The sequence below is a fragment of the Vespula pensylvanica genome, chromosome 2 (assembly GCF_014466175.1).
Source record: "Vespula pensylvanica isolate Volc-1 chromosome 2, ASM1446617v1, whole genome shotgun sequence".
In the NCBI taxonomy this organism is placed as follows: domain Eukaryota; kingdom Metazoa; phylum Arthropoda; class Insecta; order Hymenoptera; family Vespidae; genus Vespula; species Vespula pensylvanica.
This window is the reverse complement of record NC_057686.1, coordinates 1,664,171-1,678,913: the sequence shown is the minus strand read 5'-3', so window position 1 is coordinate 1,678,913 and position 14,743 is coordinate 1,664,171. Positions and strand designations below refer to the sequence as shown.

At 28.6% G+C, this 14,743-nt stretch overlaps 4 protein-coding genes across 13 annotated transcripts in view; 2 read left to right on the top strand and 2 right to left on the bottom strand.

Moving 5' to 3' along the window:
- Positions 1 to 536, top strand: part of LOC122638060 (transcriptional activator protein Pur-beta-A-like) — a 30,622-nt gene extending 30,086 nt beyond the window's left edge. For all 7 annotated transcript variants that reach the window (XM_043830700.1, XM_043830699.1, XM_043830694.1 and 4 more), the window contains one exon: positions 1 to 536. This exon is cut by the window's left edge and continues 128 nt beyond it. In XM_043830700.1, the coding sequence (XP_043686635.1) occupies positions 1 to 310 (310 nt within the window). In that variant the 3' untranslated portion in view covers positions 311 to 536.
- Positions 537 to 786: 250 nt separating this feature from the next.
- Positions 787 to 13,414, top strand: LOC122638055 (osmotic avoidance abnormal protein 3-like). 4 transcript variants are annotated; one of them, XM_043830676.1, is made up of 6 exons: positions 787 to 1,217; positions 6,182 to 6,253; positions 8,592 to 9,376; positions 9,565 to 10,233; positions 11,165 to 11,727; positions 12,838 to 13,414. In XM_043830676.1, the coding sequence occupies exons 1-6, from the start codon at positions 1,194 to 1,196 to the stop codon at positions 13,323 to 13,325; spliced, it is 2,601 nt and encodes an 866-aa protein (XP_043686611.1). In that variant the 5' UTR covers positions 787 to 1,193; the 3' UTR covers positions 13,326 to 13,414. The 4 variants fall into 4 exon arrangements, with proteins under 4 accessions (XP_043686611.1, XP_043686614.1, XP_043686612.1 ...); XM_043830679.1 differs by lacking the exon at positions 787 to 1,217 and adding an exon at positions 4,376 to 4,605 and having other exon boundaries at positions 6,180 to 6,253; XM_043830677.1 differs by lacking the exon at positions 787 to 1,217 and adding an exon at positions 4,376 to 4,608 and having other exon boundaries at positions 6,180 to 6,253.
- Positions 1,516 to 2,973, bottom strand: LOC122638061. Its single transcript, XM_043830702.1, has 3 exons — positions 2,828 to 2,973; positions 2,501 to 2,731; positions 1,516 to 2,414 (listed from the first exon to the last, which is right to left on the bottom strand). Exons 2-3 carry the CDS (start codon positions 2,717 to 2,719, stop codon positions 1,590 to 1,592), a joined length of 1,044 nt encoding a protein of 347 aa, XP_043686637.1. The 5' UTR covers positions 2,720 to 2,731; positions 2,828 to 2,973; the 3' UTR covers positions 1,516 to 1,589.
- Positions 3,121 to 4,258, bottom strand: LOC122638063 (cytochrome c oxidase assembly factor 7 homolog). Its single transcript, XM_043830705.1, has 3 exons — positions 4,061 to 4,258; positions 3,800 to 3,934; positions 3,121 to 3,640 (listed from the first exon to the last, which is right to left on the bottom strand). The coding sequence occupies exons 1-3, from the start codon at positions 4,164 to 4,166 to the stop codon at positions 3,180 to 3,182; spliced, it is 702 nt and encodes a 233-aa protein (XP_043686640.1). The 5' UTR covers positions 4,167 to 4,258; the 3' UTR covers positions 3,121 to 3,179.
- Positions 13,415 to 14,743: the final 1,329 nt, after the last annotated feature.

Below are 14,743 nucleotides of genomic sequence, written 5' to 3'. Positions count from 1 at the left end.
AAGACGAAAATCCTTACCCCAACACGGAGAAACATCCACCGTCAATCCTACAAAATCCATGTCAGCATCTGTTTCACAATTAACAACAACAACAACAACAACAACAACAACAACAACAATTCCTGCTACAACGGTCCCATCCATCATCATCGATCCATCTCCTTCCAATGTAAACACGTCGATAATAGCCGCTACAGTCGTTGGACAAAAGAGCAGCAACGTAAACGAAGGAAATGTTTCTACCAATACGGCTACTAAATCGACTTGCGATATGCAAGGTATTTTACAGTTCGAACCAATTGAAATTTAAATTTCCCGCGCCGAACACTTTCGATTTCTCTTTTCCTATCGGAGATTCGATATTCGTTCATAATTTAGCCGTGTGCGGCGCGCCTACTGCTATTCGGCCGATGGCCGCCATATTACCGCGCATGCGCGTTGTTGTCTTTTCTTTAGACGCGCGTTGTTAAATCGTTCCCTACATATTACGTGTGTTCTTTATTTTCTCATTAAAAACATTTCTCAGCTTTTCCTTATGTTCTCAAAAGACAAAGTCATTATTTTTGATATAATACGAGAATTATATTTTCCGCGGGTTTTCTGTTTCATTAATAATTAATTCATTCATTAATTTAAAAAAAGAAAAAAAAAAGGAAAAAAAAAGGATAAATCAAGTTAAATACCGTTCGAGTTAATTCTTCAGTTTTCTTAATTAATTATGCATAAGTTTAATAACACCCATATATATATATATATATAATATATATATAATATATATATATATATATATATATATATGTATAATATAATTTGTTTCTCATACGTTTCCTTTCGTTTACTTCTTACATTAACAAAAAGCTTTTTACATGGATTCTAATCGGTTTCTTTAGATGTATTATTTTGTTAGTTGAAGATCAATGTACGAATGCTAAAAGAAATAATTTAGGACGTTGTGACAAATATTGAATATCAACGAGTGAAGAATAAAAATTTTAAGAGCTGTTCTTTGTCGTCTACGACTTTTCTCATTTTTCTTTCTCTCTTTTTTTTTAAAATTAATTTTAAGAGAATAGAAATTCTTCGAATATACATATATATACATATACATATATTTTAACATCTTTTCATCTTACATGAAATCATCGTGTGATCTTTTTATGTCCACCTTCGAATCAGAAGATTGACGACAACAAATGAATTCGACATGGAAGAATATAGTACGTATGTATGTCTGTATATTTAAATTTACAAAACACAATATTTTCTTTTATTCTATGGTATTATGATTTATTATTTAATTTGATATTTTTTGTATTATCTCTTCTTTTTTTTTTTTTTTATTCTTTTTAGTTTTACATACAAATATTTTTGGGTACTATCGGCAACTTCCGAGATACCAATATAGATTGAAAAAAAAAAAAAAAAATACGAATTAATAAGATCTATAGAAAAAAATATGATGCCATTCTTAAATAATGTATTATATTTGGCCTATATATATATATATAATTTATGTATATATATATATATATATACATATGTAGATATATACATACATGCATATATATATATTAAAACTGTTAAATTGTTCATGTAATTAAATTGATTAGATTATCCGAAACAAATGCAAGCCATCCAGGAAAGTGTGAGAGTAAAATCAAAATATCATCGCTATTTTCTTCATAGAATTCTGTTATTCTTTCTAATACATAAGCTTTGGAATTAAATGTATGATAATGTGGTTCTATTCTTAGTAAAATAATGCATGAATGCAAGTATTTGGGATAAAGATCTATTATATCTTTATCCTTATTTTCACAATAAGCGATAATACGCTTCAATGTGGCTTGTATAAATGTTAAAACCATAGGTGCATATTCTAAATGTACAAACAATTCTTTTAAAAAGCTGCATATTAATTGAAAAATGGACGGAGATATGACTGCGAATTCAAGTAATTCATTTATCGAATGTGTGATCTCTATGCCATCCTTATCGGCTTCCGTATTTATATTAAGACAAGTCGACATAAAATTATCTAGTAACACTTCTTCTATTAGTTTATACCTTTGTGAAGAATATATTCTTTCTATCGTGGATAAACTAAGTCCAAGATGTGCATTTTCATGTATGGCATAACATAATAACTTTTCACTTTCATTAGTATAATCCAAATAAGAAAGTTTAGTGATTATTTTTTCGATATAATATATAAAGCGAGTATTATATTTTGCAAGACACATCAATGCTCCGGTTAAAGATGTCAACGTGTAACTAGACGCACATTCGTTTAAAACATCTGGAAGATATTTGTCCATTAAATTCTCTACAAATTTTAACGTCGTTTCTCCATCTTTAAATATACGCAGGGATTGAAATCTCTCGGTTATGCGGCATAATTCACGCAATGTATCCTGCAATTTATATACATATATATAAATATATGTCTATTGTATATATGTTTTGTATATATAAAACTACTAATAGAAGAAAAACTTACAATAACGTGAAGACGAACAGAATAACGTTGGTAAGCTTCCTTGGAGACTTTGTAACACAGAAGATTTGAAAACGATGTAGACAAGGCACGTAATACAACATCAGATCTTGGTACAAATGCATCCGTATTTAGAAAATCTTTGTATTCTTCGGTCTTTTCAATACTCTTCTCTGCATCTTCACAACTATGCAATATTGTCCTTAAAATTCTTATATCCATATTGTTTTAGATCTGGAAATATAATGTTTATACAAATAATATTATAATATTATGTATTTTATAAGATGAAATACATATTAATAAATTAATGTTAATATTCATACGCACGAAAAATATACACAGTTAATATAAAATAGTATGTAGAAAATAATGACTACATATTAATTATTTATTTCTAACATTTCATTTACATCCTCAAGCCAATATAATTTTATTACAATCTTTCATTTGATCCAAATTTTTTCCCTTTACATAACCTATAAAAGTCACATTACTGACCAGTATTACCAACATTATTAAGAAACATAATATACATATAAAATATCCGATAACAAAATAAATAATGCATATATACTATCAGATCGTATAAATGACATAGGAACAATACATTTATAACTCTATACAAATATAACGTTCTTTATTATGACTTTGCAATATTACTATATAAGATATGATGTCACTAGTTTTCAATGCCTTGTTGGAACTTTAACGAGGGAGAGCGTTTTAATTCTTTTACAAGCTGATCAGCTCGTTCCTGAAAGATTTTAGCTAATTCAGAATCCTTTTTCACACCGTCGCCTCTTAAATGCATCTGAGATACATTTGCACAAGCATATGGATTTCCATATTCGCAGGATTTAAGCGATAATTTGTAAGCCTCTTTAAAGTTCTTCTCTACGTGATTCTCTATTCCATTCATGTAAACACCTGAGAGAAAGAAACAGGCTTTTTCCGAATGGAGTTGGTAACATGCTTTCTTTAACATGTTTACTCCTTTATTAATCTGCGTAGAATAATCATCTTCAATTTGATTAGTTATGGCAAGAACACCGGCATGAAGACAACCGTTATCGTTATTTAAATCGCAAGCTTTTTGATGATACTTATATGCTTCATTAATATCTGTTTTACAACCTTTACCTATAAGAACGAAGAAATATATAAATTTGAAACGAAACTTTTCTTCTCTTTTTCCTTCTTCTTTCTTTGATAACAAATAAAATTTCAAAAAGCTTCCCTCATTATCGACCGGGAAACCATAGAGCCACACTGCTGCCATCTAATCGTCACATAACTTACCGACGATAAGATAATCTCCGTATTTGGCACAACTTCTCGGATAATTACGTTCGTCGCAATTTGATTTATAAACGATCGCTGCCGTTTTATAATCCTTCTTGATGGTTTCGTTAAAATCACCCAAAAGTTGACAAACTGGAAATAAGAGAAAAAGAAGAAGAAGAAAAAAAAAAAAACGGACAGAAAAGAATATCGTTAGAGAGAAAATGTACGTTCGTAATAGGTTAGATCACTCCTTCGTCAATGATTCGTGTTTTGTACCTTCTGGATTTTTTTCACTGTAACAACCAAATTTATATTCGATATGAAGATTTTTCAGATATTCCTTAACCTCCTCTGGTTTTTTTAAATTGTACGGTATAGCCATGTCGTTTACTTTTTCATTCACAAAAAACTTAGGAAATCGTACGAGGAGATAGGGGACTGTAGAAGATCACGTTCTATTGATAATTCTCGTGTTAGAGAAAGAGATAGAGAAGAGCGAGAGGAGTGGGGATTTGCGTTGGATTGACCAATCACGTGATCGAATAAATTGAACGCGCGTTTCTCCAGTATTTTCGAACGAGCGCGCGCATAAAGCGAAAAGTGAAACGAGGTGTCGCGTACGTCGTGAAATTGGTTTAATCGTGTGGACAGTACCGCTTCCCACGTCGTTTCGCGTGTACATTCTTTTCTTATGCGCATCGTAATATAATTTTGTTACTCGTTTAAGCGAAGGATAAGTGTTTTATTTTCTTTTTCTTTTTACACGGTATTAATTGTCGCATGCCCGAAATAAGAAATCTTTGTTGTCGTCGTCGTCGTCGTCGTCGAGGTTAGTAATTTATAATATAAATGCAATATAATAAAATAAACGAAAACTTATAGCAATATGATAATCATTGTAATAGGTGTGATAATAATTGTAAAAATCATGGATGAGATAATTTATATGTATATGTATATATATATATATATATTTTTTTTTTTTCTTTTTACGCGTATACGAAAATTTTGATAATATTTATTTTTTTACGAATCTAATTTTATTTTCATTTGTTTCTTTTATTTCAAGACGTAATATAACTGCGCGATTTATTATGGTCTTGATATAGACCTTCTCAACTATAGCAGGAGTTACAGGATTACATTGCCTTAGTAGGTCAAAGTGTAGAGTATACTCGGTCAGTCGGCTACCATGCTATCTAATCTGAAATCTTTTTCTTTATCTTTTATTTACGTGTTTATTTAGATTCATATTATTCATATTAGATACATATTATTATTAAGATTATTACGTTTAACCTGGATACAAAATTTGATAGATAATTATTAAATGTATAAAAAATTTAGAATACTATATATATATATATATATAGTATACATATAGTTTTTAATATATTATCTATATTTAATATAGATAGTATATATAAATAAATAAACAAATAGATCAATAAATAGATTAATACTATATATATTTTATATATATAGTATAAATATATATATATATATATATATCAATAAAACTATTATTAAAGTATTATTAAACTGTGAACAATTATAATATAAATATTTGTTTAATCGATTATTATTTTGTAAAATTATCGACGTATCGTTTATAATGATATGTGTTTTACATATTTGACTAACGAATAGTTCTGACCTTGTGAATAACAGATCTATGTATATATCAAGTTCGTCATAGTATATAGTTATGTGTATATATATATATATATATATATATATATATATATATATGTACTAATATTCGATCGTAAAACATGAAAATACATAGAAACACTTCATTATAGATTTTATTGTTGTATCTAGCTATTCAGATAAACTTATCACTTGTTACATCTAAACTCATTTACGATCTTATCATTAACATAACAAATGATTCAATATTATACTAATATGAATCTAGAAATTATTACAAAAATATATATATATATATAAATAATAAAAGAATAAAGTATATATATAAATAATTATATAAAAACAATTATATAACACACATATATATACACATAGATATTTATTAAATTTTACTAAATATATATATATATATAAAATGGTTCGAATAAAGAAATTCATAAATCATAGGGAAAAGAAAGAATTTTAATAATTATATATATATATATAAACAAAAATAAAAAAAAAAACAAAAAATACATATACACATACATATACTGAAATTTATTGAAAAAAAAAAATATATATATAAATATATAAATAATCATACAAAAGAAATACAATAAAAAATTTATTCAAATATATTGAAAATATACAGGTTCGAAAAAATCAGTTTATACATTACAAAAAAAATATATATATATATATATTGAATTTTCATTTATTTTTTCTGTGTTTTTTTTTTTTTTTTTTTTTTTTTTTTTATAGATGAGCGAGTCGGTAAAAGTGGCCGTAAGATGTCGGCCTATGTGCAGTCGAGAAAAGCAACAGGGGTGCCGGGTACGTCAACGTGAGAGTCAAGGGTCAACAACAGTCAACAAAAAAGAAAAAAAAAAGAAAAGAAAAGAAAAGAAAAAGAAAACAGAAAAATAAGAACAAAAATATCGGTCAATAGAGCAGTAGAGCATGGATAAAAAACATTTATTTGATTGATGATGCACTTATGCCACTTAGAATTACGACCTTACACATCTATACATATAGATACAATACATAAAATATAATATGTCAACATGGCATGCATGCATGTTTCTCTAATTTTGTTTATCCTTTTGTATGTTTCTCAAACCTTCATCGTTATAATATCGAACGCATTGTAACTTAGCGACCGTACCAAAACAAGGAACGTTTGCTCATTGCTGAATATGACGTTCTCTTGCATACATACATACATATATACATACATATATATATATATATGTAGATAGATGTGTATGTATTTTTTTTTCTTTAAATATTTTAATGAAAAAAATTCAACGAAAAAGCTTTTCATTTGTATTATTATTATTATTATTATTATTATTATTATTATTATTATTATTCTTTTTACTATCGGTTTTCTAAGTTTCTTTTCTTATTTTTTCTATTATCATATTTTTTATAATAGAAATTTTATAAGTTTGCAAAAAAGATGTTTTGTATCTTTCATCGTATCTCTTTTTGTATGTATGCACGTACGTATACGTATGTACATGTAAAAATATGTAGATATTTTCTAGTCGTCACGTGCATCACGTTGCAAAAATAACTTGAAAACTATCTCGTTTGAAATATCGATTCGACATACACTTTGTTCCATCGATAAGCAAGAATATGATGTGCACTAGGAAATGTGTTTGTGCGTTTCTAAAGTAATTTCATTTGTGTATCATAGTGCAGATATATATTTAAAAAATTATAAATTCTAATGTACGTTTATAATCATTCATAGGAATATTTTTTTATCACATATTTATGTATTCATTTATTTATTTATTTAATTATATATGCAGGTGCGTTTCTAAAGAATTTTATATGGAGATCGTAATTACATAGTAAAAAGTATGTATGTGGGTTTATCCGTGTGTATACCTATATACATTCGGTAAATGTATTGTTTACAAGCATTTGATTCACTTATATATACATACATATGTATATATGTACCATCGTTAATCAAGTAAAGTCAATCGATTTATGTAGTTCTTTCGCATAAGTGCATGAGTACGGATCAATAGATATATATCTTTCAAGTTACGTGCTCGAACCTTGACCTATATTTAAAATTCTTCTTGATAAGGTATTACGTTTAGACGACACATTAGGGATATTGCAAGCATTAATCAAGAAATTGAAATTGTTTGACGTTATTACTAGTAAAAATGAATAACGAATGTGTTAATTTCTTGATTAGGTGAACGTACATAATTAATGCATACTACTATTCCTTTTCTATTTTTTCTTTCTTTTTTTTTTTTTTTTTTTTTTTTTTTTTTTTATTTATATATTCGAAAAAGAAAACAATTTCATTTGTCAGTAAGAAATGGATCTATTTATTTCTAATATTTTTTTTCTTTTTTTTTTTTTTATACAATTTTTGTAAATAAAAAGATGGTTGAATTTTTATATTACATTATAACTTTTTCTTTTTTTTTTTTTTTTTTATACAATTTTTGTAAATAAAAAGATGGTTGAATTTTTATATTACATTATAACTTTTTCTTTTTTTTTTTTTTTTTTATTAATGTTTGAGAAGGAAAAATTAAAAATGAAATATTTTTTGTGATACGAAGCAGTACAGTTTTAAATTAGAAATCTGCAACACCGACCGTCGGTAAAATATTTAATACCGAATCGATTTTACACAAATTGATATTTACGTTTGATTTTATATTTATTATACACACACGCACACACGCATCCACCCGTTTATACGCACACATACACATACACATACACAGAAGAAATATATCTTTAGTATTATCAATCTTAAAAAAGATATTACAAAAATAACGTTTTAAATAATGATAATTTGCAATATCGACCGTCGGTAACGCTTTTGAGAATTAAACAAATCTTGCCAAAGATCGATCTATTCATTGAATAACGTATTTTTCATAATTTCTATCTTGACAAAGGTTATATAAAATAATTCAGATTATTATATCCTTTAGATCGCACGCTTTACTCTCTTTACAATTACAAAATATATTTTTATTTTTTCTAGTAGTAAAAAAAAAAAAAAAAAAAAAAAGAGAGAGAGAGAGAAAAAAAGAATCCATAAAATCCATTCGCCATTTAGACGTTATCTATTAAACGATAAATGACAAGATATATCATTACAATGATTAATTCGTAGAACGTCGTGACGATCGACAGTTTGTCAAAATGTTGTACATTGGAGAATCCATCTGCGAATGGAAATTTGACGGGTGGAAAGGTGTATCAGTTCGACGCAGCATTTGGTTCAGATTCAAGTACGGAATTGGTTTACGAGGACGTTGGATCGGTCATCGTGGAGGCTGTACTTCATGGTTACAATGGTACAGTCTTTGCTTATGGGCAAACAGGTTGCGGAAAGTCTTACACTATGCGAGGTTTCATCGAACGTACATTGGAACATTTGTTCGAGGCAACTTCAACTTCGAGCACGGAGACACGTTATTTGGCATTACTTAGCTATCTCGAGATTTATAACGAACGTTTGCGAGATCTATTGAAGGAAGGTACTGGTGAGACGTTGTTGATGTTGAAGGAAGATACAACCAGAGGGACTTACGTAGCTGGTGGTTTGCGCGAGGTCACGGTCAAGAACGCTGCCGAATGTGCACGTTTGATCGAGCAAGGTGATAAAAAAAGGGCAGCAGCCGCTACGAAGATGAACGCAGCAAGCTCGAGGAGTCACGCGGTTTTGACGCTTGCACTCGAGGCAATAGCTATCAACGATAACGACAAGGGTGGTAGTAACGCCATTAGAAGAGGAAGACTTCATTTGGTCGATTTGGCTGGTTCGGAGAGACAAACGAGAACCGGGGCTACTGGGGATCGTTTGAAGGAAGCTGCTAGTATTAATTTGAGCTTATCCGCTCTTGGTAACGTCATTAGTGCATTGGCTGCTGGCAATGGTCGACATGTACCATATAGGTATAAAGTATTTCTATTTAATTTGATGTTACGACGTACATATGCAATTTTCTTTACGATATTTTATATACGTATACATATAGATACATATATATATATATTTTTTTTTTTTCTTTTTCTTTTGTTTTTTTTTGTTTTGTTTTGTTTTGTTTTGTTCTGGTCAATACGGGGGAACGGTGCGATCATAGGGATAGTAAATTGACCAGGTTACTGAGGGATAGTCTTGGTGGCAATGCAAGAACACTTATGATAGCATGCATCAGTCCAAGCGACATTGATGCCGAAGAGACATTGAGTACACTTCGATATGCCGCAAGAGCACGTTGCATTAAAAACAAACCGATCGTCAACGAGGACCCTAAAGATGCTTTGTTGAGGCAATATCAATTGGAGTTACAGAGGCTTCGCAAATTGTTGGAATCGAACGATAAGATAAACGATTCGAAGGACCTTGAATTAGAAATCGACGTTACGGAAAGGGAATATAATGAAGAAGTCGAGAGATTGAGAAAGGAATGTGAGAATTCGAATTTGTCTGCTAAAAAATTGCGAGAGGAACTCGATATATTGAGATCGCGATACGAGAATGATAACGGTAAGACTACATTGCACGAGGGTGAACCTGTTATCGACGAATTGGATAGGGAACGAGAAGAAAAACGAAGGAAGAAGAGAGAAGCTGCGAAACAAGAAGTATTAAGGAGATTGGAGAAACTTACGATCGGTGGGGAGGCACTTGACAATAACGAGTTAAGAAAACGAAGGGAAAAGAGAAGAAAGAGATTGCAAGCTCTTGCTGGTGTTTTAGAAGCTAGCAGTCAAGATGGCGGTGTCTTCCAAGTTTACGGTCAACTGAGGTAAGCCAGTAATTTATTTATTTGTTTATTTATTTATTTATTTATTTATTTAATTAATTATTTCTTTATTTATTTATTATTAGAATTAGTAGAGTATTTTTGGGTATCAATTTTTGAGATATCAATATTATCGACGATCATATCGTATGATAAGTTTCTTTTTACTTTTATATCTACGAATTTTTCAACATTGTAAAAAGCGACGTTATATGTAATAATTAATAGATTAATTAATTCGTATTGATGTATGATTAATTTATGGAATAACTAATTTTTTTTAGAATTATGAAAGGTTATATTTAAAACGACAAATTTATTCGTTTTCAAATAGAATTACAGATTGAAGATATTTTTCAATATTTTTTTTCTTTTTTAGATTTTTATATCTATCCAATTTGTTCGATCAGTTAAATACGTAGAGTTATTTTTAGAAACTAACCGGATCTAGCGTAATATATGTAAAATATTCTTCGGGAAACAAACAAACACTTCCCGATCGTAAATTAATGTGATTTAGAAATTCGAATAAATATAATGCGAAAGAAAATGAAGAAATAAATAAATAGATAAATAAAGAGATAAAAATAAGACATAGATCTTTCCTTTAAATCTATGATAATAAATTTAGTATAGAGTATAGAAAAATATAAAAAATAATACAAAAAAAAAAAAGAAAAGAAAAGAAAAGAAAAGAAAAGAAAAGAAAAGAAAGGAAACCTCCGAAATAAATCGATCATTGTCTACGCGATTGCAATTGCAATTGAATCGGTAAATCGATTTTGATCTTTCCCTTTTTTCCTTCCTCTTCTCTACAAGATAGACGTCAGGATATAGAGATACGTATTTACAAATAGAAAATACAGATTAGAATATTGTGACGGAATGATAATCGTAAAATTGAATAAAATAAAATTATCGTTTCTAATATTAGGTCTACCGAGGATGCATTAAAAAGAATGGCAAAAAGAGTACGTCAACTCGAAGCGGAAGCTGCCGATCTCCAAGCATCCTGGGACGCTGAACGTCGTGATCTCTTACGACGTGAATTACTTACGTCACAATTGTGCGATGCAATGATACCACATTTACGACCAGGTTGTCCACTCCGCGACGTAGGATCGGTAAGAGCATCGGCAACTTGGTCTGAGGAATTAAATCGATGGAGATTTCCGGATGCGTCTAGTTACATAACGTTACCGCCAACGTTCGTGCAATTACGGGATGGTATGGTGAACACCGTAACGATACCAGGAACGACATCGAAGGCAGATCTTAACAACAATAATAACAGTAACAACAATACCGGTAACAACGGGAAAGAGGATTTTAAAACAACGAATTTAATGTCAACTAACGAGATTTCGACGGAGGAGACGAATGATGATAAAAATAAAAAAAAGGATACGACCAAGAAACTCGACATTGCTGACACATATTTTCGTAGAAACAGGATCGATACGCTGTTGGCACGTGTCAAAGAGGCAAAAACATTTGGTAGGATTATTATTATTATTATTATTATTATTATTATTATTATTGTTGTTGTTATTGTTATTATTAGTATTAATGATAATTGAATTATTATCTTATAATAGGTAACGTTATTGTTATTAATTTATTTTTATTATTTTTAATTAATTGTTGTAATCTGTAAATTATCTTGTTATTTATTATTTATTATAAGGTAATAATGTTACTATTATTATTTTATTGTTTTATTATTACTATTATTTCTCTTATTGATTTTTGTCGTAAGAAATTTCTTGATGCTTTTTTTTCTTTATTTCTCCATTTTTTTCCTTTCTCCGATCGAATATAAATAAATAAATAAATAAATAAATAAATAAACAAATAAATAAGTAAGTAAGTAAATGTTGATCGCGTTTGTTCGTTCAATGTATCACGAGTAACGCTAAGCGAAAGGATCGTTTGTTAAACACTTGTGGAGAAATGAAAGTAGAAATGAATATGAAATATAAGAAACTGAAGCAAGCAAGCAAGCAAGCAAGCAACCAAGCAAGCAAAACGCTTTCACGATCGACTCGCATTATCTCTCCCGTAGTTGTAAGAACTAATGTTTAATCCAGTATATGAAACGCGGAAACTAACAACATATTCTTCATTTTCTTTATTTTTTGTTCTTCATTTTCTTAATCATCTTTTTTCTTCATTTTCTTAATCATTTTTTTTCTTCGTTTTTTTTTCATCATTTTTTTCTTCATTTTCTTCATCATTTTCTTTATCATTTTCTTAATAATTCTTTTCTTCATTTTCTTCATCATTTTTTTCTTCACTTTCTTCATCATTTTTTTCTTCATTTTCTTCATCATTTTTTTTCTTCATTTTCTTCATTATTTTCTTTATCATTTTCTTAATAATTCTTTTCTTCATTTTCTTCATCATTTTTTTCTTCACTTTCTTCATCATTTTTTTCTTCACTTTCTTCATCATTTTTTTTCTTCATTTTCTTCATCATTTTCTTTATCATTTTCTTTATCATTTTTTTCTTCACTTTCTTAATCATTTTTTTCTTCATTTCCTTTATCATTTTCTTAATAATATTTTTCTTCATTTTCTTAATCATTTTCTTCTTCTTTTTTTCAGAAATAGGAAATCGTTTAAGTAAATCCGGTGGTTCGGAGGATACAATACTTCCCATTAATAACAACTATCTTCAATTAAATGCATTGAACTTGCAAAGTAGTGCACCGGTAATCAGCGAATCAAATGTTTACAAACCCAGTCAACATCCTAGACCCGTTCATGGTCATTCAACTCGACACGCTTGGACCATCGATGATAATCCAACAAATAGAACTTATGGTTCGTTCGTAACTAATATGAAAAAAAATCCACCAAGGATATTAGAAGCATTACCGTCTTATCCTCAAGGCAATGGACAACTTGTTAATAATCCGTTTCGTTTTAACGAAAGGATACCTTCTAGATTCGATCAAAATGATGATCAACGACATGAACAACAACACGAACAAGAAGAAGAAGAAGATGAAGAAGAAGAAGAAGAAGAAAAACGACGTGAACATCGTTTACTCAATCTCGATCGAAATTTTCATTCGTCTAACACGAGCTAACGATATTGATTAATTAACAAATTTGTTAAGTAACGATTATTAATTAGATAATTGATATTTAACCGTCGAATGTTGACCGTCGATTTTATTATATAATTACTATAATTCTCGTGAAGAATTAAATAACGTTTATATTTATTATATCGTTTTAAATAATTCTTTTAACGATCAATAATAGAGAAATAATTCGGTAATAAAAAAAAAAACGGGTTATACGATCAGTATTATTCAGTATTTTACATTAAAAAAATGTTCTTTATTTCCTTTCTTACAAATGTTTTCGAGCTGATATAATTTTTTTAATGACATTAAACAATAGGAGTTAAATATTCCCGTTATTAACGTTTACTATTAAAATTCGCCTAATAGGACTCATTATAAAATTATTTCGAAGAAATTGTTTCTAGTACACGAGAAAATCATGTATAAAAAAAAAAGAGAAAAAAAAAAAAAAGAAAAAAAGGAAAAGAAAAAAAAGAATGTATAAATATGTAATATTTTATGGAGATCTAAATATTCTTTTTATATATGTGTATACCTTCTTTATATCCTACGTTAGCTTATACATATGTATGTATGTATATATGTATGTATTTATGTATCTATGTATAATGTATATATGTATGCATGTCACTGGTGATTCATTTATAACGTTGCGAATTAATTTCCTCTTAATTTATCACACACACACACACACACACACACACACATAGATATTGACACTAAAACGCATTAATTTAGTTTCTCTTTATCCCTCTTTTTTGTCCTTTATTTTTTTTCTCAGGACTTTTTTTCTTCTTCTTCTTCTTCTTCTTTTTTTTTTTTTAATTTTTTTTCAAGCAACCTCACGTAACTCCATATGATCGATTCTATGATTAATTGGAAAGCAAATTTCTAAAAATTTCGCCCACGTAAGAACCAAACTAGGAATAAAAAAAAGGAAGATTTAAGAAAGTACAATATTACAAACCGTTTATACACGATTCTTGCGTATTTTTTCATTGCATAATCAACGAAAGACGTAATTCATTGATAAATATTTTATTAACGTAAAAGAAAGTATTATTAAATAATTTACAAATTGAAGACATCAATCGTTTACGAAAAATCCAAATTAATAATTTCTGAATAAGTGGAATTAAATTACCAAATTGTTAAATACGATGAAGAACTCTTAACGAAAGATCCATTTAATTGATCATATAAAACAAAAATCATATTTATTTTGATATCAAAGAAAAAAAAAAAAAAAAAAAAGAATAGAGCGAAAGAAAGAACGGAATAATAAAAGACGAAAACAAAAAAAGAAAAGAATGATTCAATTTTTATGACGAATTTCAAGGTCATATATAGAAATAATTTTATCAAATTTTATCTGGATCGCTGTATAAATGTTTATAATGTACGTGTATATACAT